Here is a 26,130-nt window from a genome sequence, read left to right on the forward strand (position 1 = left end):
GCCCCGTGTTTAATTTATTCTCTTGATATTAATACTGTTGTAGCAGGGAGTAATAAATCTTTGAATCTAATTATAATAATATGTACAAAGTGATGATCTACTCGTATTTAATTCATTTGAATTCGAGAACTTTAATTTTTTTGTTTCCATTAATGCCTTTGATGAGCAATTTTCGCACAAAATTGTTCAACAAAATAACAGTTTGTGCCGTTATACTCGCCGTTAATTCATTTGAAATAGTCTTACTTCAATGAAAGTCGTTAGAAAATGCATATAGGAAAAATCCATCTCTTCACATGATACTAATTCATGGTTATATTTGATAACATTGAGAAGCATTATCAGACTTTTCAATTTCGAGTTGAAAATCAGTTCAAAAAGGAAAGATATTTTTTTCAGGAACGAATAACACAGAATAGAAGACTGTATGGCTCACCTACCACTTTGCCAGGCGTAACTCATGCCTGGACAAGACATCAGACATTTGCCAAGAGACATTTGCCTTCAAAAATTTTATTTGAACTATCAAAATCATCAGCAAATTTGAAATTTTTACTCAAATGGAACATAAATAGACAACTGGACTGATAGCTCATTAGAAGAGTCACAATTAAATTTCAATACACGCGTACGTAAAAAACATGTGTTCACTACTCCATCAAATCATATTATAACTCATCATCAAGACATGTTATACAACATCAATTTCAGGAAGCTTGCAGACTAAATTAGTGGGAATTGAGACATTAACTGCAAATATTCAGATGAAAAGAAACTCACAACAGAGTCTTGTGTAATTCAGTCATGATAAGCGTTGTGCTAGTTTCAAATACGCATGATGTAAAATGGTTCTCTATTAGGAGGATGAGATTCAATAAAATATGTAGAGGACCTTATTTAAAGTTTAGGTATTGTAGAGTTATGTTTTGTAAAGTAAAGTTCACTGAAGACTGCGGATTATTGGTGTGCACACTCGACCATGCCAGCCTCATCGGAGTTTTTTAATTTTTGAGTTGAAGTCCCTAGGGCAGAGTAAATTGCCGTATTTAAGTAAAAAATTTCAATTATTTAACGCTTGCTTTTAGAACATTATTGAGGAATTATTGGAACATTTTGAAAGCTAAATAATAAATTTGCGTTTGGAATCGCATTTAAGCCCAATTTAAGTATATGTTATCCATATGCGTCGAACTGTGTTGTGCATTAATAGAATAATATAGTCTTCATACTTTCAGTCGAATGCATTGTTCCACGACGTCAAATGAAGAGACGTGCGATAGTTGTACGTAATAAAGTACTGAAAATAAAATACCATGATATATTGAGTAAAACAAACTCTCGCAACAAGATCATTCGGTATCGGCTTCTGAGCATCCAGCATCGGTACCAGACCATCCCGCATCGATATGTACATTTAAGACTGTTCTAAAACAGTGCCGGACCATTCGTAATTTTAAAAATAGAATTTTTAATTTTACTGGAAAATATTAACAATGATTGTGGCTTTAACTTCAGGAAGATAATGTAATAATTGTCAATTTTACTTGAACGCAAGGCTCCAAGAAAACAGCAAAGTCAACAGAAAACGGTCATTACTTTAATACCTACGTGAGGACCCAAGACAACAGCCAAGTCAACAGAGAATTATCATTACCTCAATACGTACGTGAGTACCTAAGAAACCAGCTCAACAAAGAACGGTCATCACTGCAATACCTTCGTGAGGCTCCAAAAAACAGCTAATTCAACAGAGGACGGTCATTAATTAAATACGACAAAATTACCTAACATCGATATTCTTCAGTACCTTCGAGAGGCCCCAAGAAAACAGCTCAACAGAGCGCGTCCATTACTCGCCATGTGCCGGTCCCGTGAGCAGCGTCTCCCTCACATCGGGCGGGTGCTACTCCTTGCGTTCGTCGTCATCTTCATTAAAACTTCGCATGCTGCTGACGTCATCAGAATCGGTGAGTACAACAAATTTGCAGAAGGTTACCTAAGCCGAAAGCACTTTAAAGAAAAATTATAAGTTTAAGTCCATGTTAAATTAAGAGAATAAATGAACTTTCTAACAAAGTATCGTTGCGATGCTTTATTTACCCACGAAAAACAGATAGAAAGTGAACAGAATCAATAGCCGAAAAAATTTCATGTTTCGTTTATTAAAAAATTTGAAGCTTAAAACCATTTAAGCCAGATGATAGAAATGGCAGTATTTTGCTTTTAAACGCTAATGTTCCAAAATCTTCAGCCTAAAGAGTTTTGAAGTTCAAAATTAGTTTAAATTTCCAAACTATATTATGAAATGTATTACTTTTAAAAGTTGCTGGTAAAACAAGCGAATGATAGAAGTTATTTAAACTTAGTAGCTTATTTCCCCTCTTAAACCCAGTACAGCTGAAGCCACAGGAAAAATCATGTATTAATACAAGTAAACTAAGTAGAGCTTCTTCCTGGAAAACTCAACCAACCATTCGGTCACGCCTTGCTCACGTGCGAGGAAAACTTCAGTCGTAATCTTTTTTTTTCCAAAATTTAGTGCACATGATCGGTTCTGAACAATATATACTATTTCTTCCACTTTATTTGTTGGTTCGTGGAGTTCTAACTAAAGCTTACCTATTTCATTTCTCAAACGCTTTGACTAACCTGACTGATATCTTCAACTAACTGACAAATCCTTATCATGGACCGAGATGCACGATTTAAAATGAATGCTTCACCCTAACACTTCCTGATGGAAGCTAAACTGATCTCTTCGTGCCTGGACGCCAGTCTGGCGGGACGGCTTCAAAATATCTATTTGAACACCCTAAATGCCCCCCATGAAAAGATCAGGCCAACGCCGTTGTGTTTTCCTTTCTCGACGTTGTTTCTGTTGTATCTTCTTGAACGTAGGAAATTTCGTTCACTAACATGAAAATGAAATCTGATAAAATTTTTGATTAATATTCAGCACTTACCGAATAAAAATATGTAATGAGCATCTCTTAAAATAGATGTTGTAGTTTCATATAATTGATCGTAAGTGGGGTACAGGTAGCTGTTCGGTATGGAAGATCGACATATCGATATTAAATATTTAATACCATAATTATGTGGCATATCAAAGTTCGGTACGGAGGAGCACGTAGGGTCAGCATATGTGCTCTTCGATCGCGTAAGAATTTTCAAATAAATAACAGCAATCACAGCTTGAAATCGGAGTTCAGAGCTTCCGTTTTTGTTTTCTAATGCTTCTTCTATTTTCCTACAGCTTCACTTACTAGAAATAACTTACTTGATGAAATAAGTTTGGTTTATTCTAATTTAAACAATATACAATTTACGAGCTGGACAGGAATGAAATCATAATTTTTTCAGCTGCTTGTACAGCAGATCCTCTGATGAGGCATAAACTTGTTTATAAATACAATTAATATACTTATCATCAGCCAGAGATCATGCCAGGTATGATTTTCCGGGGGCGAGTTTAATAGGAGCCGCCGTACGATGAGGTGACTGTGGAAACATGGCTCATCCGAATGACAGAATAATGCGATGATAATACTCACTGAAAATAACTATGGCGAGATATAAGTAAATTTAAGCTATGAGTAAGACATTTGCCTAATATTATTTGCGTAGGTGATCAAATCAATAATTAAGTAGGCACGCTTTTGTTTGATTTATAGTGAATAATATTTGATCTAAGAAATTACATACCCATTCATAATACTTTTCCTTATTCGGGTTTTCACAAATATTTATTGATTATGTTGTTTAATTTGTCAAAAGGCCTTTTTTTACAATTTCTTAAGTTTTCCTGAAACCTGAAACTAGAGCTAAACATGCAAATTCTGCAGGACGAATTTGTGGCACCTACATACGATGTTGCACTGGAAAACATATTGGATCAAGTGATAGGATTCACCAACTGATTTCTGGAGGAAAACAAACGTTGCTACGGATTTTATAGAAGCTCTGGTAGCCCATGCATACATCATCTGCTCTATTTTGTCCCTGTCAAAGCAAGTGTCTGTTCAGAGCGCGGAATGATGATCAAATTCATGGGAATTGCGCGCAAAAGAAGTTAGATGCACAGAAAAATGTTGGATGTTCATCATAAGTATTAATGTAATGCAATTATTCAACGTGTGAAGTTTTATGAAGCGATTTTCACTTTGTTCAATTTCTGTTTGTTTAGATATACAGGGTAACCATAGAGTCTTTACACATAGTAAAGTTATTATTTTTCAAAATAGTATACAAAATTATTAATATATATTTTTGCATCCACAGATCAATTATGGCTTTGACAAAAGAATGATGGCGCTCATATTGAAGATTTTATTTGAATAAAATAAAGAGTGAAAATATAAATTAATTTTAATTATACACAAAAATATTCAAGTATCCCATGTGTCCTGACTTTATGGACATCCTGTACAGTGTAGTATGATTAGCTTGGCCTCCTGGACGACTTTATGTTGAACGAAAATGCATTTTTTATAGAGTTTTAAATACATGAGACAGTGTGTTCATCTGTTACTTGAGGTTGCCAATCAAGAAGTGCCCCTACATCGATATAAACAAGAAAATATGTATATTAGACAATAAAAAAAACATTAATTTGATATGCCATATGAAGAGTGTGAGGGGAAAGTATTGATTAGGTCAGGTGACCGAAGTAGGAAGGAATTTAATAAATTGGATGTTCACAAAATAATCATTTGATTTGCATCTCAAAATTTTCAACCTCTTCCCTTCTCATGCTACCAAATTCCATTGTTCATTTTAACAGAAAATTTACGTAAACTATTACACATGTAAAGTTAAACGGATGTGCGTATAATGTAACCGCTATAACCAAATATTAATTTCTGATTCAATTTATTCCAACTCTCGAATTAGTAACTTCTAGGTAATGAAGTGATTTCATCGTTTATACATTATTATATTCCGGTTGCTATTGCATATGATGATAGGAATATTGAAGAAAGCATACGAACCCAAATTTTACAGAGATAGAAATTTATTGCTGTATATTTAACATGTAGGCGCGCGCTAGATGGGCCCTAGATAGAGAAAGTGAGAACTTATATATATGTGTTTGAATTACACGTGTGTCGTGTTGGCTTGAAATACCAGCATATGAGACACTAGATTAAATTTAATGCATAGCACAACACAGTTAATTTGTCAAGTTGCAGCATGCGCAACACACTCGAACAATTTTCGAGGGCATACGAGGGCCCCAAGACAAAAACGGGAGCAGGTGCATAGTTCAGATGCTGCAGAAAATTTTGGTTCTTAAACCAATAAAGTAGGCTAATATATCCGAGCCAAGCATCCACAAGGTGGCTGGCTGCACAGAGTAACACAATGTTCGGGCCATGTGGTCGCGGTGCCGGGACGTGAGGTATCTCCATGAGAGGAAATGAAAAATTTGAAGCTTACATGAAATGCGTGAAATGTTGCTTTTATACTTGTAGTTCATAGCAAAATGATTTCTTGGGCCAAGTAGGGTGCCATAAAAAGTAAATACATGAGTGATCGGCGTTAAGAACAAACAGTCAATATCAATATTGTTCAGCAGCGGTGCATATGCAGAAAGAAAGATGACAATGATTAAGAATTATCGTCTAACAATGTTTTTGTTTGAAGCTGTGATTCTGTTGCAAGCACATACGTTGTTAAAGATGCAAGTATTTCTACTGTTAAAGAGCATGCCCGAGCATATTGAAAATTGAAAAATGAGCAAAAGAACAGCAGATAAAAATTTGAAGCTCCTTAGATAAAATAAGGTCGAGGGTACATCTGAAGCTTATACACAGCTAAAAGCATTATGGACGCATATTTGCGGTAAAATGGTGCTTCTGAATTTAAGGACGCTCTTATAACTTAGACCACATTCAGGTGGCATGTCCAGCTGTTGACAATACGAGGTTAGAAATTTAGGAACGTTTGTCTATTTTAATTTTTGTTCAGGGGGGCAGTGCAGCAGTTGACAATACGTTATTCTAAATTTAGAAATGAATCAAATGATCGTCTAACATCATCTTTGTCCAGGTGGCCTGAACACCTGTTGATTATTCGTTGTTCATTTTTTCAGTGTGTATTTGGTAAATGATTCGATGGTGTCTGTGCGGACTTAAACATCATGGACAGTCTTGACCTCCATGTTATGCAGAGCTGTTGTTATGTGCACGCGCCCTGCAACATCATCTTTGTCCAGGTGCCCTGAACACCTGTTGATTATTCGTTGTTCGAAATTTTGAAGCGCTCGTCTAACTTCTTTTTGGTTCAGGTTGCCTGTACACCTGTTGAAAATACGATGTTCAAAATTAAGGAAGCGCTCGTCTAACAATTTTTTGGTTCAGGGGGGCTGTTCGACCGGCCAGATCTGCGTCAGGATGCGGCGTTCCGCTCGGCGGTGGAGGCGGTGAACAGCGACCGGCAGCTGCTGGCCCGCGCCAGACTGTCCGTGCAGGTGGAAACTGTCGCACCGGGGGACTCCTTCGCCGCCGCTAAACGAGGTGAGACATAATTACGACAATGAAAACGAGGTGCGTACTAATTATGTTACAAGAGAGGTGCGTACTAATTATGATGTTACATGACAGGTGCGTACTAAATATGATGTTACAAGAGAGGTGCGTACTAATTATGATGTTACAAGAAAGGTGCGTACTAATTATAATGTTACAAGAAAGGTGCGTACTAATTATGACATTAAAATAGAGGTGTGTACTAATTATGATGTTACAAGAGGTGCGTAATTGATATGACATGAAAAAGAGAGGTGCGTACTAATTATGACATTGAAAGAGAGGTGCGTATTAATTATGACATTAAAAGAGAGGTGCGTACTAATTATGTTACATGAGAGGTGCGTAATTATTATGACATGAAAAGAGAGATGCGTACTAATTATGACATTAAAAGAGAGGTGCTTACTAATTATGACATTAAAAGAAAGGCGCGTACTAATTACGATATTATAAACGAGGTGCGTGATCAATAATTATGATATAACTTCCTTGCTGAAACTTGAGGGGCCATTCAAGGTATCACTTCAAACTTCTTCACTGATGATTGTCATTAGTTGTCTAATCATTAATGTCGGACATATTAATTTTGAAATCAAATTCCACCGAAAGGAAAACTTACGATCCTGCAGCATAGCTAGTTGTTTCAGCCAAATAATATCGCCGGGTTTGCATACACTTACTAGAAAAATTAACTAAAATTGTCAAATTATCTCGTTTGCCAAAACATCATTCAAAGTTATGCACTCACATTACGGATCGGTTAAAAATGCAGCCATGTGCACAAGAATTGATACGATGATTGAACGTCACGGTCAAGCTCATGAGTGTCTTTTTAGTATTGTTACTTCCATTGAGTGTTATCAAAAAACATCAACTTTCCATTTTTTTCTATAGCTTGCCAAATTCTAAGGTCCGGGGTAGCAGCAATACTGGGCCCTCAGTCGAGCCACAGCTGCGCCCACGTGCAGTCCATGTGCGCCGCCAAGCAAGTGCCGCATATCCAGACCCGCGCTTACTACCCCCTCGACTGGAGCCCCTACTCCATCAACCTCTTCCCCCACCCCTCCACGCTCGCTAAGGTAGGTTTACTACCCCCTCGAATGGAGCCCCTACTCCATCGTTCTCTCTCCCCACCCCTCCACGCTCGCTAAAGTAGTTGACCTACACTAGGCTTAGGGGACGCTGTGCAATAGTGTTTCATTACAGCTGGATAATTTGATTTTTGGTTATAAGTCACCTCGGACGTGTCCTCGGTCAGATATGCTCGGCACTTATTTTTTGCGAGTTTATTTTTGTAACAGCTGCCTGTTTTAATTCAGTGGTGGTATTTAGAAGTGTTCATGATTATGATTATCAGTCTATTATTTATTTTTCTTGTTTTCATTATATTCTGCTTTCTGTTGTTCAAATATTGCTAGTTCTAAATTCTTGTTTATTTTTTAATTGCAGAAAGGCTCCGAATCTTGAGTCCAAAGAAAGAACAAGAGCAAAGAGAACAGTCAGTTATACTCATGACTTCATTTTTATTGGTTGTTTGTTCGTAACGTTATAGTTTTTATTTATCCGTTTTATTCATCATTTGTTTACCATTATACCTCCGACACATGATACTTCTTCAACTCAGTTTACTAAATACGAACATTCCACTATTATCGTAATATATATCATATATTACGACTTTCCTCATTAAATTTGTATTGAAAGGCTAAATTGCAAGAAAAAACGTAAAGTATTTTTGAGAAAAGTTAATGTTATTCGCCAGGCGTACAGTTCGGTGCTGCGGGGTCTAGGCTGGAGCAAGTTCACCATCATATATGAGAGCGTCGAGGGCCTCGTGCGAGTGCAGGAGCTTCTCAAGGATGATCTCTTTAGGATCTCACTGAGGCAGCTGCCTACGTCGGGGGACTTCAGGTAGGATTGTAGTGTTAAGGCATCATGTTTACAACACAGATTGTTACTCCATAGCAACAATAATTAGAATCCGCGGTTTCTGACCTCACTCCAGGGAATAGTTCAATTTCGAATTTGGTAACTCTGGAAAACCTACGGACAATCAAATCAATATCAAATGGCTAAGTTCCGTCTGCAATTGATCAATACAACGTTGTGGCCTCGAAAGGATCTCGAACAAAACGATGAAAAATGAAACCGTTCGAAAACAGAATGGCATGTTCGACTATTATACCATAGTTGGTTTATATGCTTACTTTATTGTAATAAATCGATTTTAGTGTTTTTTTTTTCATTGGCATCCCTGGTTTACGATACAGAAACGTAAAAAAACAATCCCATTAAATAATTTTAGGTTATTTGTGTCCGTAGTGCTATCTAATTAAGTTATTTTGTGTTTTTTTAAATATAGTCTCTGGAACATATTACTTATGTAGGTATATGAGATTCTGACGATGGCCTCAAGTTTCACGTGCAACTTGTCTATCAATTTGACCTGGAGAATCTGATAAAAAGAACAAGAACATAAGTTAAGTTATACAATAAAATTGTTCGCCAACAATCAATGAATTCATAAATTATTCGTTCACCTCATAATAAGGACAACAATTTGTAATACTGACTTTCTTTGTAATGTCTGTGTGCTAGTATAGACTTTCTATGACACGTGTGTGTGTGCTTACAAGGTGTTGATGATAAGGTAATTACGCGATTGTTAAATACAACTTCACTTATGTCCTCTATGTCGAGGCCGCTGCTGAAGGAGTGCAAGAAGAGCGGCAGCAGCCACGTCGTGCTGGACGTGGAGCGCCTGCACGTCACGGAGGTGTTGAGACAGGCGCAGCAGGTCGGCATGATGACCTCCTACCATCACTACTTCATCACTTCACTCGTGAGTGTTCGTTAGATCTAACTTATTAATAATAGTCAGTTCACTGATATCAGAGAATATGCCTATTAAATTTTAATATTCATGATAATATGCCGGACAATTAAACAATTTCAGGCATATCTCCATTTCATTTGACCGGCATGATGACGTCTTACCATCACTACTTCATCACTTCTCTCGTGAGTGCTCGTTAGGTTTTATCTAGCTTAGCAAAAATAGTCAGTTCACTGATATCAGAAAGTATGTCTATTAAAGCTTAATAGGTATGATAAAATGCTGAATAATTGAACAATTTGAGGCATACCTCCATTTCATTTGACCGACATGATGACCTGTTAGCACCACCACTACTTCATCACTTCACTCGTAAGTGTTCGTTAAATCTAACTTAGCAGCAAAATAGTCAGTTCACTGATATCAGAGAGTGTGTCTATCAAAGCTTAATATGTATGATAATATGCTGGATGATTGAACAATTTGAGACATACCTCCATTTCATTTGACCGACATGATGACCTCTTACCACCACTACTTCGTCACTTGACTCGTGTGTGCTTGTTACTAGCGCCAACTAATTAAATTAAACCAGGTCACCAAAATTAAGCTTAGTTTAAAATTAGCAAAAAGTTTCACAAGCTTGCGATCTTTATCACTATCACTTTATCAAAACTAAATATGCCTGAAAACATGCAAGATGAAAATCTAATTTGTGGCATACTTACCTTTAGCTAGAGCGGCATCTCGAATTATCATAGTGACGCACACTGTAAGTAACTTTGTCTAGCAGACCATCTAATTTTCAAAATTTTAAGATAAATTAGGTAATATAGCAACCTGATTATGTAGCATGGAAAGTTCCAGATGCAGAATTTTTACTAAAAATCTGCAATTCAACTTCTTCCACGAGCTATGAAGCTCTCTGACTCATTCTATAGTACATTTATGATCAGCAGGGAGTTAAAAAGCTCATTCTAAAATGCCAATGCAGCTTTGCTTACAAATGATACTGAAACTTAATGATTAATTCGTGTTCATAGCTAAAGGAATAAAGAAATAAGAAAACAGCGGTTTTTCTCTGTTACGTGCGTCAGTCAGAGGCCAGGCAGGAAATTGCTAGTTAGAAAATTCACATTTGTATGGGCGCTCAAATCGAAGACATCGGCCATAGACGCATGCGTTTTAACGTGAGTTCGTTCGAGCCTCGTAGGGATAACATCGCCTACTTACCGCCAATATTGCAAATAGGATTGCTTTTTCAACGAGTCGAATAACATCATCGTCTTTCTGAATCCAAGTTTTTTTTTGCTCAGTTCAGTTTTGCTGAAGATGTAACCTTAATTTCTGCTTACATGATCATTTTAACTTGAACTTTTACTGAGCTTGAACTTAACCTGAGATAATTATTATAATATTTGGAGTGTGTTATGCATCCAACAGGATTTCCTTCTTCGGTTATGCACCTTAAACAGAATATTAAATGAAAGCTACATTTATTATCCGTTATTTAATTGCCAGGCAAAGAGTAGGATTCTCACATTCTCAATGGCGATTGGGTATCGGTTTAATTACAGAAAATGGTTTGAACCACCGGTAATATCAGACATATATTGCTACCCTCAATTGGTGAATTTATGAGATAAAACAAACTGGAAAGGGAATTGAATGCATTTAATTTAATTGAAGGTGATTTATTTCATAACTCTCACTCAATGAAATGAGATAATAATTTAAGTAACAATTTAACGATATCAAACGTATTGTTTAGCATGAACGTTCTACATGCGAACGCCGAGAAAACAGGTCAGTGGAATCAACTCTTTCAAAGCTACAGCTCCTTTTATCAGTAACAATTTTCTCGTATAACTAATCACCTGATTCTTATTGTCGCTCAATTAGCAAAAAATTATCCGTTACTGCTAATATATTGGGATACTTTCAGCTACAATTTTCACTTATAACTAATCAGCTGGTGTTTTATTGTCACTCAATTAGCGATGTTTGGGATATTTTCAGTTCAATGGAATGTGAGAGATTTGTTTAGATCATCCGCAATCTCTACTCTAAGCCGTCCACATATACACCTTATGCGGGGCAATTAGTTTAGGATCCGCCGGTTCCGAGCAAACAAGTTTATTTTCTCTGCTAATGAATCCAATTAAGGCCGTTGAGTTGTCGTTTTTGATTTGCGCGAAGGAAAAAGGCCTCTTGGATGACTGCTTCAATTAAATTAAGGAAGACAAAAAAGGGGCTTCAGTTCTGAAGAAAATGATCAAAACACGATTCGTAATGTCTTCCAGAAAAATTTCATTCTTCCTCATTTGGCAACGTGGAATGAAAAATAATTTTAGACCCGTAAGCTTAGTAATAAAATCAGCTGAGCTGTGGAATTCCTCGAAATTTGAACATTCTTGCGCTGCAAATTCTTCTCCCCATCCCTAATGATTTCATTAATATTATAAAGCATAGAATTTTACACGATGCAAGATAAATTTCATTCAAAATATTTGAAATGGCCTAGCATCAGTTTTCTTTCATCGCTGTAATTTACGTAGCATCTATTACATAGCGAAATTAATTTGTCTAATTTCAGGAGTGTGTAAGTGTTGTGTAGCCAACCATTAAATGCGTTATTAGGAATCATAAATTACGATTCTTTAAATTCCCATAGGTTTGTTTACATTATCTTAATGCTTTGTGTATCAAAACCGTCTTTGGCTACTTTTTGTTTGAAGCGTTATGGTCTATTTTTAACCGTAATATTACTTGATGTATTTATAATAATGACTTCTCATTGTTTGCACGAATTAAAAGAAATGTTTTTCATTATTGTTCGTCAATAGAAGAGAAGAATAACACGCTTTCCAATAGCATTTTTCGTATAACATTATTTATTGAAGCACCTTTAAAGTAGGTATTGTATGATGATATCATCAATGACTATTTACTTCTCATTAGTAAATAACGTCACATAGTAATTATTTAAGCGGAAAATTTTTATTATTCATTCATCACGGATTTTTTTGTGTATTTATCAGCCGTTCACGACATTTTTTGATGACTAAAACTTCAATTTAAGACAATAATACGATTTTTTTTTTCAAATTACTGCTGCCAGGACTTGCATACCATGGAGCTCGGGGAGTTCCGTCACGGCGGCAGCAACATTTCGGCTCTGCGATTGATAGACCCTGGATCTTCTCTCTTGCAACAAGCGCTCAAAGATCTCGCCGTCGAAAATATTGCCAAAGCCGAGGTAAGAGTTACTGATTTATATCCAAATTATCTTCAATAATCGATGTAAAGTGTTTTATGTACATGACGCACAAATGAAAACAACAGGAGGCGTTCGGCAATCATATGGAGACTCTACAAGGCCTGAGTACTAGCGTGACCTGGGACTGCAACGTTCAAATCAACGAAAAGGAAATAAATGAGAGAGACTACTCGTCAAAAATCAAAACAAGAGTAACTCATAATTTTGCATATAAATTCCTTCCCGATAACGCTTCACGTCTATCAAGGTTCTTTATATATAAAAAAGACACGCAATTTCTTGTTGGATTTCCTCTGAATGCTTCAGCACTGAGATCACAGAAGCTTGGAGTGACTTGATCATTTTTAATTTATAAAAGAGAAACTTCAAAGATACTGACAAGAGGACAAGTTATTCGTGGCCATCGGACGTCTTCAAAGACGCAACATCCATAAAAGAGCTTTGATCGAAGGAAGGCGAGCATCTCAGACAGTCCAAGAGACCAAGTTCCAGGAAATTATACTCTGCATTGGAAGGCTGAATTCTACAGTTCAATTCAGTCGTCTTCAAAAAACTCCCCAATGAGGCCGTGGAGAAAAGCTTGGACTGGGTTTCTATGGTCGCACCGAGGAGGTCATTGAAATCACGAGTGGGTTCAGAAAATAGAGGGAGACCAGATGAGTAATGAACCAGGTTTACTATATTCACTATTTGATTAAGAATTAAAGTTAATTGAAAATTGCCTTTTTTGTCGCATAATAATTTTTATTGTCATGTACTGTACCTGTAGAGAAAAAAGTACACATTCGTAATATGCCACAGGGTTATTTTAAATGATTGATCCAATTTAATAAATTCGTATTTATTTAAGTACAAATTCAAAATGAATAATTTATACACCAATGCACGCCTGTATTATGCGAAAACATGCTCATGATCGAGACTAAATTAGTTCATAGAGAGAAATACCACACTTACGAGACGCTCTTGAGTTGCAGCTAATTGACATTGCATTTACAACTCGACATTGCAGTTAATATATGAAGTAAACCCGTACTGATAGGAAGGACAGGGAGCGCTTGGGCCGAGTTGGCGACATCTTTTCCCGTCTGGGCCAGACTCTGCGCTAACGAGGCCTGAAGAGTCCAGGGATTACCGCGACTCTGGCGACAGCGATGTCGACAGCGACGCTGCCTCCTACTTGAACGTCTCGTCCTTGCCGGTGAGAAATTATTACATTCAAAGACAAATATATGTTGGTAGGTGACCTTATTATTCCTTCGGTGATGGGTCTCGTCCTTGCCGGTGAGAAATTATTCCTTTTAAAGACAAAGTCATGTAGGTAGGTGACTTTATTATTCATTCGGTGATAATGATAGTTACTTGAACGTCATTTCGTTGCAAGGTTGGATGTATGGATCTAATTTTTTTATCTGATAAATAACAATATTCAGTTGAAATAAATATTGAAATTTTTCTCGACAAAATCCCATTCAGAACCAAAGACACATCAGTATTATAATCAATTTTTTTTGTTTACAAGAACTGAACAAGTTATTCGTGGCCATCGGACGTCTTCAAAGACGCAACATCCATAAAAGAGCTTTGATCGAAGGAAGGCGAGCATCTCAGACAGTCCAAGAGAGAAGAGACCAAGTTCCAGGAAACTATACTCTCTGCATTAGTAAGGCTGATCTCTACAGTTCAATTCAATCGTCTTCAAAAAACTCCCCAATGAGGCCGTGGAGAAAAGCTTGGACCGGGTTTCCAGGTCGCACCGTGGAGGTCATTGAAATCATGAGTGGATTCAGAAAGTAGAGGGAGAGCAGATGAGTAATGAACCAGATTTACTATTTTCACTATTTGATTAAGACTCTGGTCGTGAGTTAATTGAAAATTGCCTTTTTTGTTGCATAATAATTTTTATTGTCATGTACTGTATCTGTAGAGAAAAAAGTACACATTCGTAATATTCCACAGGGTTATTTTAAATGATGGATCCAATTTAATAAATTCGTATTTATTTAAGTACCAATTCAAAATGAATAATTTATACACCAATGCACCTCTACCTGCAACTCTGGTTGATCTGAAGAACCGTATCACTGATACGGTGCACTCAGTAACAGAAGATATGCTTTCTTGTGTGTGGGACGAGTTTGACTACCGTTTAGATGATTGCACAAGGAGGCGTATTGAACATTTATAAATGGGTAGAAAAAACTTGGAAACTTTCTCTTTAAATTGGTGTTTATGTTATTCCTTTTGAATTAATACTCGAATATATATCATTTTTTTACTTGCTTTCATCATTCAAAATAAGCCTGTATTATGCAAAAACATGCGCATGATTGAGACTAAATAAGATCCTAGAGAAAAATTCCACACATACGAGACGCTCTTGAGTTGCAGCTAATTGACATTGCATTTACAACTCGACATTGCAGTTAATATATAAAATAAACCCGTACTCATAGGAAGGACAGGGAGCGCTTGGACCGAGTTGGCGACATCTTTTCCCGTCTGGGCCAGACTCTGCGCTAACGAGGCCTGAAGAGTCCAAGGATTACCGCGACTCTGGCGACAGCGACGTCGACAGCGACGCTGCCTCCTACTTGAACGTCTCGTCCTTGCCGGTGAGAAATTATTACATTCAAAGACAAATATATGTAGGTAGGTGACCTTATTATTCCTTCGGTGATGAGTCTCGTCCTTGCCGGTGAGAAATTATTCGTTTTAATGACAAAGGCATGTAGGTAGGTGACTTTATTATTCATTCGGTGATAATGATAGTTACTTGAACGTCATTTCGTTGCAAGGTTGGATCTATGGATCGAATTTTTTTATCTGATAAATAACAATATTCAGTTGAAATAAATATTGAAATTTTTCTCGACAAAATCCCATTCAGAACCAAAGACACATCAGTATTATAATCAATTTTTTTTGTTTACAAGAACTGATTTCAATACGAAATTTAATGAATACACGTTTCTTCTCAGTATTTTCGGTACGAACTTCTGTCACTCAGATTCTGCATGTTTGGCTTGAATAATTCATGCATATGACGGTGTTCCACTTAAGAATCATTTCTTTTTTATTGACCAAATACCACGTCATTTTATTCACTAATAATTGATCACCCATGTTTACATTTCTGCAGACACTAATAATTGACCACCCATGTTCACCTTTTTGCTGACACTAATAATTATTGACAACCCGTGTTCATCTTTTTCCTGAGACTAATAATTGACAACCTATGTTCATCTTTTTGCAGACACTGACAGTTGACCACCCATGGTTACATTTTTTCTGACACTAATAATTTAATAATTGCCCACCCATTTCTATAATTTTCCAGACACTAATAACTGACCACCCATGTCTATGTTTCTGCAGACACTAATAACTGACCACCCATGTCTATGTTTCTGCAGACACTAATAACTGACCACCCATGCCTATATTTTTACAGACACTAACAACTGACCACCCATGTCTATATTTCTTCAGACGGAGGTGGCGCTTGTGTACGACGCCGTGAGGCTCCTGGCGACGGCTGTGGATGACCTGGGCCGGTCACGACCCCTCGAGTTCAGCCCTCTGTCGTGTGACGACGAGCGGGTGTGGCAGCACGGCAGCGCTCTCGCCAAGTACATGAAGTGGGTACGTAATCATACATGGTCACAATATATTCATACAATATATTGTATTGACGCGGAAATTAGCCTACATTGCGTATTAGTCGTGTGATAAAAGTTATAAATCTTCATTGCTGGCTCGCCAAGTACATGAACTGGATGCGTCTTATCCGTGGTCACTATATGTGATCTGTTATTATAATATTATGGCAGAAATTAGAATACCTAGCCAATTAGCCGGGTGATAAAAGTAATTACTTCTTGATTGTGGACTCACTAAGTACATGAAGTGGGTGCGCAAATACATGACGCAGAAATTGGCCTTTATTCCAATCAATCGGATTATGAATATAATTGTTTATTTCCATTGTTCGGCATGATCAGTTTGCCTTGCTTTATACCATTAGCTGGTCTTTCGAAATGATAATTAGAAGTAGGTCAACTGTCATCAAATTTTGCTAATATTTTCAAATTGTACTTGTTTCATAATCGTGAATGAAATGGAACTGATCTACTTTCAACAAAAATATTCATTTTAATGCGTTGGTAAGAAAATCATTCATTTTGATATTTAGAAAAATATTTTCCCATGAGTTTATTTCTGATTGCATGAGCAATTTTTATGGTTTTCACAAAATTTGCTATGCAAATTATTTATAGTACCCGATACATTTTATGCTAAATTTTACAAACACAGACGGAGAACATGGGGAAATAAGCTAATAGGCCGAAATAAAAAGTCACGATTCTATTGTCAACAAAATGAAGGCTTATAATAAACCACTCATGACCAGTTGAGTGCTGCCAAGCTTTAAGATGGAAAAATAAATGGTCAACCAGAACGTCTCCGGGAAAGTGTATAAGTTATAATAGTGATTATTATTGAATATAAATTCATTGTATGGGAACTCAGGTTCAGCTGAGTGGCCTCAGCGGACTCATACGTTTCGACGAGGCAGGGTTCAGGAAAGACGTCGCATTGGACGTCATCGAGTTGACTAAAGCCGGGCTCATGAAGGTTGGACGGTAAGAGAAGCGTTCACTAAAATGTCATAAAAATTATTTCGTCAGTATTTATATTTTCGACAATAATGTGGCTCTGCAGGAGGTAGTCTCGAAGTGGTGAAAACGCTATTATTGCTGAAAATATAAATTTATAATAGATTTTTTCGGCAAATATGTAGTTTCTCAGGGTACTGTTGAGAGTTAACTTATGCTTTTCCGTTAGCTGGAGTGGCAAAGAAGGAGTTTCGTTCTCTCGCATCCATTCTTCTCAGCGGAATTTATCGCCACTGAGCAACAGAACGCTTGTGGCCACGACTGTACTCGTAAGTTACTCTTGAAATATCCTGTAGAGGAATTTAAAAACCGATTGCTTTCAAGATATAAGCGTTATAATTTAATAAATATCATGTAGAAGTTTGCTATTCACACTTGAAACGTATTTATTTTAGATTAATCACAGTCAGGATCAGAATCACGAAGGGGTATCTGAAATCCAAATTTTGTGTGCAAAAGAATTGATGGCGATACGAAATTTTCCTGCGCCTCACAAACGTGAGAAGAAAGACCCGAGACTCAATATTCATGGTATCTTATATAATATCGTCAGCATGAAGTAACGCCGCACTCATTATTCTGTTTCCTGGGATGTAGTGCCGCAATATTTGATTTAAGAATACCTTAAATTATCAATAGGTTGCATTCATACAAGTTTACAAAGTTTTGCCGTTCATTGATAATTTCTTTTTCAAATGTTGACATAATATTATACTTAACACTAATTTGTGCTCATCTGAAGTAGGCATAAAATACATTAAAAAAACGCGTTATTCAAAAACTTTCACCAGTTCATAGTTCTAGATATCTAGTCTACATTAAACCTAATATTATCTCGTACTTGGTTTCATGAAGTCTTCATGATTTTTCAGGCATCAACTCATATTTAAGTTTAGATTTTGTGTGCGTGGATACGCAGGCAGCCCCGTACGCGATGCTGAAACCATCTGAAGAAAATCTGGAAGGCAATAGCCGCTTTGAAGGCTTCAGCGTGGACTTGCTGCGGGAGATTGCCAAGTCGCTGGGGTTTGCTTTCACATTACGCCTCGCGAAGGACGGCCAACACGGCAAATACGATCCTGCCACCGAGAAGTGGACGGGCATGATAGGAGAACTCCTTGAACAGGTTCTGGCTCAAAACTTTGCATTTTTTTTATTCCGGTTGAAATGTAGCCATCGAGTTTTCGAGAGTTGAGTAAACAGCTGAATTTTCACAATGAATTCCTATTTTAAAATTAATCTCTACATCTTTCGCGACCTCAATACTCCCAAGTCATCTGTATATTTTCGCATTTAAATTAGATCTTGAGATCTATCATCTCTAGATCCAAATGTTAATGCCTCTATCTCCTATCATATCATCATATCACACACCATTAAATATATAATCGTGAATAGATAGATTTGTTCAGAAACACATGAAAATTTAATTTAATATATATAGTTTTCGCATGTTTTATAACCTAAACACTAATATGTGAAGATGCATTCGCGTGTAATTTGCAGGAGGCAGACTTGGCCATTGGTGACCTGACCATCACCTATGAGCGCGAGCAGGTGGTAGATTTCACGATGCCCTGGATGAATCTTGGTGAGGCTTCGTTAACTTTTTAAGAAATCTGTTCTTTAATTCAATAATGAATAAGAAACTTTAATCGTAGAGTCGTTACCAAAAACATGTGCCATTCACACTCAAAACATGATTTATGATTAGTAATTATTTTAAACTTAATGAATCGGAGTCTCCTTTGATATTGTCCAGAATCTCTGCTGCATAGTGCGCTGTTATTAAAGCGCACCGTAGTTAAAGCTGTGTTGAGTTTATTACAATTTTTCCATTATGTTTCATTCTACATAAAGTGTACGAAGAACTGCTAAATGAAACATTTGTATACGTTATTCATTTCTCCCATTCCTGCCGCACACAAAACCCGTATTCTATGACCGATTCACAAGATTTACAGCTGTACTTCGAGCTCCGAATTATGATTCGTTCACTTGAAATATGTTTGTTTGACTGGCGTGTTTCAGGCATCAGCATCCTGTACCGATTCGTTCGAGCCTCGTAGGGATAACATCGCCTACTTACCGCCAATATTGCAAATAGGATTGCTTTTTCAACGAGTCGAATAACATCATCGTCTTTGTGAATCCAAATTTTTTTTTTCGCTCAGTTCAGTTTCGCTAAAGATGTACCCTAAATTTCTGCTTACATGATCATTTTAACTTGAACTTTTACTTAGTTTTGAGCTTGAACTTAACCTGAAATAATTATCATAATATTTGGAGTGTATTATGCATCCAACCGGATTTCCTGCTTCGGTTACGCACCTTAAACAGAATATTAAATGAAGGCTACATTTATTATCCGTTATTTGCCAGGCAAAGATTAGGATTCTCACATTCTCAATGGTGATTGAGAATCGGCTCAATGATAGAAAATGGTGTTAACCATCGGTAATATCAAACATATATTCATTTTATTAATTTGTGTATTCATGAACCAAAACACATTGGAAAAAAATAGTATGAATTCAATTTAAGTGAAGGTGATTAATTTCAAAATTCTCACTCAATGAAATGAGATAATTTAAATTACAGTTTAACGATATCAAATATATTGTTTAGCATGAACGTTCTACATGCGAAGACCGAGAAAACAGGTCAGTGGAATCAACTCTATATTAAAGCTACAGCTCCTTTTATCAGTAACAATTTCCTCGTAAAACTAATCACCTGATTTTTATTGTCGCTCAATTAGCGAAAAATTATCCGTTACTGCTAATATAATGGGATACTTTCAGCTACAATTTTCTCTTATAACTAATCAGCTGGTATTTTATTGTCACTCAATTAGCGATGTTTTGGGATATTTTCAGTTCAATAGAATGCGAGAGATTTGTTTAGAACGTCCGCAATATCTTCACCAAGCCGTCCACATGCTCCTTATGTGAGGCAATTAGTTTAGGATCCGCCGGTTCCGGGCAAACAAGTTTATTTTCTCCCCTAATGAATCCAATTAAGGCTGTTGAGTTGTCGTTTTTGATTTGCGCGAAGGAAAAAGGCCTTTTGGATGACTGCTTCAACTAAATTAAGGAAGACAAAAAAGGGGCTTCAGTTCTGAAGAAAATTATCAAAACATGATTCGTTTGGTCTTGCAGAAAAATTTCATTCTTCTTCATTTGGCAACGTGGAATGAAAAATAATTTTAGACCCATAAGCTTAATAATAAAGTCAGCTGTGCTGTGAAATTCCTGAAAATTTGAACATTCTTGCGCTGCATATTCTTCTCCCCATCCATTATGATTTCATTAATATTATAGAGCATATAATTTTACATGATTGTAATGATCTTTCGTGCCGAGGTTAAATAATGATCGAGTTAACACAATTATTTTAATTTTAATGAAAAGTGAACACTTAAATTAAGAACATTCAACAAGTTAACGTGAATATATGGGTATCGTTATAGGGTACAGATCTATTTTCTTTCATAAGCTGGGGCACAGCACAGTAGATGTTCCTCGCAACACAGTAACAGACTAAACAAGCACAACACTGAATCTTCTTGATAGCTTCTTGTGATCTTCCATCCGGGTTGACTTCTCCCTAGATGAACAAAATCAAATTTACAATTAGTCGGGTAATTCCCTACTAGATATCTCACATATAGTATCAACACACCAAATAATTACAATATTGATAAATATCGACAGTTACACATACCTCTGCAGTAGTCTGAATTCACCAAACTAGTCCTTGCTTTGGTCCCACAACTAGTCAGCTCTGAATTCTTACACTGCTACGGGATCGTCAACACCGTAACTAAATCTACGTCCCACACATTAGTTACTATTGTTCTTATTCTCCCTCCGTTTCCCACAGTACACCTGAATATTCAGCTAAGATCCCTACAACGATGCAAGATAAATTTTATTCAAAATATTTGACATGGCCTAGCATCAGTTTTACAATCGCTGCAATTTACAAAGCATCTATTACATAGCGAAATTAATTTGTCTAATTTCAGGAGTGTCTAAGTGCTGTGTAGCCAGCCATTAAATGTGTTATTAAGAATCATAAATTACGATTTTTTAAATTAATACAGGTTTGTTTACATTATCTCAATGCTTTCAGTCTCAATCATCCAAGTGCAATGCTCTCATTCATCAGGGAAATTTTTTTTAGGACATATTACTTCTTCTTGCTCGCTCTCAGCGACAGAACACTTCGTAATAATATTCCATTAGAGAATAAAAACTTTGAAAATGATTCGGTAGACACGGTTTGAAAGTTATGTCTTATTTTGAATTTATTGATAAAGCACTGCTAAAACACAGGCGATGGCGTATGCTGCTATATTGGCATTAAGAATGTTCATTAACAAGCCTTTGCATAACTTGCGTTAAGAAATTTTTCGGTCTTTTTTTAAATTCTAATAAAATTGTGTCAAAAATAGCAGTCAATATTCTACTCGACTGAAGCTATTCTGGATTAGTTCAAGCCACCGTTTTCGGCTAGTTTTTGTTTGAAGCGTTAAGGTTTTTCAACCGCAATTTAACTTGATGTATTTATAGTAATAACCTCTCATTGTTTTGTACGAATTAAAAAAAATATGTCATTATTGTTCGTCAATAGAAAGAAAACTAAATGGTTTTCCAATAGCTTTTTTCATGTAACATTGCCTATTGAAGCACATTTAAGACTAGGTACTGTATGGTGAAATCATCAATTACTATCTGCTTCTCATTAGTAAATAACGTCACATAGTAATTATTTAAACTGAAAAATTTTACTATTCTTTAATCGCGGATTTTTTGTATATATCAGATTTTGACGACATTTTTTGATGACTAAAACTTAAATTTATGAAAATAAATAGATATTTTTTAATTACTGCTATAGGACTTGCATACCATGGAGCTCGGGGAGTTCCGTCACGGCGGCAGCAACATTTCGGCTCTGCGTTTGATAGACCCTGGATCTTCTCTCCTGCAACAAGCGCTCAAAGATCTCGCCGTCGAAAATATTGCCAAAGCCGAGGTAAGTTACGGATCTATAACCAAATTTTCTTCAATAATCGATGTAAAGTGTTTTATGTACATGACGCACAAATGAAAACAACAGGAGGCGTTCGGCAATCATATGGAGACTCTACAAGGCCTGAGTACTAGCGTGACCTGGGACTGCAACGTTCAAAGCAACGAAAAGGAAATAAATGAGAGAGACTACTCGTCAAAAATCAAAACAAGAGTAACTCATAATTTTGCATATAAATTCCTTCCCGATAACGCTTCACGTCTATCAAGGTTCTTTATATATCAAAAAGACACGCAATTTCTTCTTGGATTTCCTCTGAATGCTCCAGCACTGAGATCACAGAAGCTTGGAGTGACTTGATCATTTTTCATTTATAAAAGAGANGCCTATATTTCTTCAGACACTAATAACTGACCACCCATGTCTATATTTTTCCAGACACTAATAATCGACCACCCATGTCTATATTTTTACAGACACTAATAACTGACCACCCATGTCTATATTTCTGCAGACACTAATAACTGACTACCCATGTCTATATTTTTCCAGACACTAATAATCAACCACCCATGCCTATGTTTCTTTAGACACTAATAACTGACCACCCATGTCTATATTTTTCCAGACACTAATAATCGACCACCCATGCCTATGTTTCTTCAGACACTAATAACTGACCACCCATGCCTATGTTTCTTCAGACATTAATAACTGACCACCCATGTCTATATTTTTCCAGACACTAACAACTGACCACCCATGTCTATATTTCTTGAGACGGAGGTGGCGCTGGTGTACGACGCCGTGAGGCTCCTAGCGACGGCTGTGGATGACCTGGGCCGGTCACGACCCCTCGAGTTCAGCCCTCTGTCGTGTGACGACGAGCGGGTGTGGCAGCACGGCAGCGCTCTCGCCAAGTACATGAAGTGGGTACGTCCCATTACATCGTCACAATTTATATGTTAATACAATATTGGCGCAGAAATGATCTAAATCTCCTATAAGTCGTGTGATAAAAGTTATTGCTTTCCATTGCTGACTCGCCAAATACTCAGAGTTGATGCGCCCTATCTATGGTCACTATCTATGATCTGCCTATTTACGTAATATTGTAGAATGAATTAGACTACCTTGCCAATTAGTCGGGATTAAAGTAATTATTATTTTATGGAATATAGTAAAGTAAAGTAAAGTACGTGAAGCGGTTGCGTAAAGATATGGCGCAGAAATTGCCTCTACTCCAATCAATCGGGTTATGAATATTATTGTTTATTTCCATTGTTCGGTGTGATCAGTTTGCCTGGTTTAATGCCGCTCGCTGGTCTCTTGATATCAACAATTAGAAGTACGTAGGTCAATTGTCATCAAACTTTGCTAATAGTTGTAAATTGTACCTGTATCAGAATCGTGAATAAAATTAGGGCAAATATTATTCACTACTGTTTGAATACAACTGATCTACTTACAAAAAAGATATTCATTTTAGTGGTCCTGATAGTTGGCAAGAAAATCATTAATTTTGAAATTAAAGAAATAATTTCCCATGAGTTTATTTCTCATTGCATGAGCAATATTTATGGTTTTCGCAAAGCTGAATATTATTTATGTTATTCGATAAATTTTATGCTATATTTCACAAAAAAACAGACGGTGAGTTTGGAGAGAATAAGAAAATGGGCCGAAATAAAAAATCGCGATGTTTCTATTGTCAACAAAATGAAGGATTAGGAAGAACCTCTCATGACCAGTTCAGTGCTGCCAAGCTTCAAGATGGAAAAATAAAAGGTCAATCAGAACTTCTCTGGGAAGATGTGTGTGTCATAATAATAATGATTATTGAATAGAAATTCATTATTGAATATAAATTCATTGTATTGGAACTCAGGTTCAGCTGAGTGGCCTCAGCGGTCTCATACGATTCGACGAGGCAGGGTTCAGGAAAGACGTCGCACTGGACGTCATCGAGTTGACTAAAGCCGGACTCATGAAAGTTGGACGGTAAGAGAAGCGTTCACTAAAATGTAAAAAAATTAATTCATCAGTACTTATATTTTTGATAATAATATAGCTGTGTAGGCGGTAGTGTCGAAGTGGTCTTGACGCTATTTGCTTAAAATATAAATTTCTAATAGATTTTTTTAGGCATACATTTAGTTTCTCAAGGTGCTAATGAGAGCTGGACTTACTTAATGCTTTTCCTTTAGCTGGAGTGGCAAAGAAGGAGTTTCGTTCTCTCGCATCCATTCTTCTCAGCGAAATTTATCGCCACTGAGCAACAGAACACTTGTGGCCACGACTGTACTCGTAAGTTACTCTTGAAATATTCTGTAGAGGAATTTAAAAACCAATTGCTTTCAAGATATAAGAGTTATTTTTTAATAAATATCATTTAGAAGTTCGCTATTCACACTTAAAACGTATTTTTCTTTCGATAAAAAACAGTCAGTATCAGAATCACGACGGTATATCTGAAATCCAAATTTTGTGTGCAAAAGAATTGGTGGCGTTACGAAACTTTCCTGCGCCTCCCAAACGTGAAAAGACCCGAGACTCAATATTCATGGTACTTAGATAATATCGTCAGCATCAAGTATCGCTACACTCACTATTCTGTTTCCTGGGATGTAGTGCCGTAATATTTGATTTAAGAATACCTTAACACGTTCCCCGCGTATTGGGCCATATGTGTACCACGAAATGTATTTCTTCAGGACGTAGTGGTGCATAATTCACGGTTGCCAGCTGGCCTAAAATATGGCAAAGTCCGCGAACCTAAAACGCCAAAAAAGGTCTATAACTCAATATATACTTGTATATTTTTATGTTCCGGTATAAAAATTCCATTTCCCTCTCATTTAAATTTAACTAGGAAGTACCCCTATCATAAATTTTAGCCGGCCGACGCAATTGACAAAAACTAAATCGCGGAATTTGTCAGGAAAAAAAGACTGTCTGGCAATCTTGTTTCATAATAGTACCTACAACAAATGAAATAATCGTACGAGATGAAGCAATCGCAGTCAAAGTGTTAAATTATCAATAGGCTGCATTAATACAGTTTACAAAGTTTTGAGGTTCATTGATAATCTTTTTTTTCAAATGTTGACAAAATATTATACTTAACACCAATTTATGTTTATCTGAAGTAGGCATAACATGCATTCAAAAAACGCGTTATTCAAAATCTTTCGCCAGTTCATAGTTCTAGATATATAGTCTACCGTGGATCTATTATCGGCTCGTTCTTGATTTCATGGAGTATTCCTGATTTTTCAGGCATTAATCAATCTTAAAGTTTGAATTTTGTGTGCGTGGATACGCAGGCAGCCCCGTACGCGATGCTGAAACCATCTGAAGAAAATCTGGAAGGCAATAGCCGCTTTGAAGGCTTCAGCGTGGACTTGCTGCGGGAGATTGCCAAGTCGCTGGGGTTTGCCTTCACATTACGCCTGGCGAAGGATGGCCAACACGGCAAATACGATCCTGCCACCGAGAAGTGGACGGGCATGATAGGAGAACTCCTTGAACAGGTTCTGGCTCAAAACTTTGCATATCCTAGATCCCAGTTGAAATTTAGCCAACGAGTTTTCAAGAGTTGAGAAAACAGCTGAATTCTCACAACGAATTCCTCATTTGAAATGAAATCTCTACATCTTTCGCAACTCTCAAAGTCGTCTGTATATTTTCATATTTAAGTTAGATATTGAGTTCTATCATCTCAAGACCCAAATTACGAGATCCATCTTCAGATCCTCG

General features: G+C 36.7%; 1 protein-coding gene across 1 annotated transcript in view; it reads left to right on the forward strand.

The window, feature by feature from the left end:
- Positions 1 to 26,130, forward strand: part of LOC108665607 (glutamate receptor ionotropic, kainate 2) — a 79,532-nt gene that overhangs the window by 42,374 nt on the left and 11,028 nt on the right. The window contains exons 3-14 of the mRNA XM_047882126.1: positions 1,805 to 1,967; positions 6,363 to 6,518; positions 7,428 to 7,612; positions 8,296 to 8,444; positions 9,234 to 9,375; positions 12,491 to 12,628; positions 13,692 to 13,850; positions 15,106 to 15,264; positions 23,152 to 23,304; positions 24,260 to 24,372; positions 24,579 to 24,678; positions 25,698 to 25,904. Of these exons, the coding sequence (XP_047738082.1) occupies positions 1,805 to 1,967; positions 6,363 to 6,518; positions 7,428 to 7,612; positions 8,296 to 8,444; positions 9,234 to 9,375; positions 12,491 to 12,628; positions 13,692 to 13,850; positions 15,106 to 15,264; positions 23,152 to 23,304; positions 24,260 to 24,372; positions 24,579 to 24,678; positions 25,698 to 25,904 (1,824 nt within the window). The remainder of the gene's footprint in view (positions 1 to 1,804; positions 1,968 to 6,362; positions 6,519 to 7,427; positions 7,613 to 8,295; positions 8,445 to 9,233; positions 9,376 to 12,490; positions 12,629 to 13,691; positions 13,851 to 15,105; positions 15,265 to 23,151; positions 23,305 to 24,259; positions 24,373 to 24,578; positions 24,679 to 25,697; positions 25,905 to 26,130) is intronic.

This window comes from Hyalella azteca, unplaced genomic scaffold, assembly GCF_000764305.2.
Source record: "Hyalella azteca isolate HAZT.00-mixed unplaced genomic scaffold, Hazt_2.0.2 contig9708, whole genome shotgun sequence".
NCBI lineage: Eukaryota > Metazoa > Arthropoda > Malacostraca > Amphipoda > Hyalellidae > Hyalella > Hyalella azteca.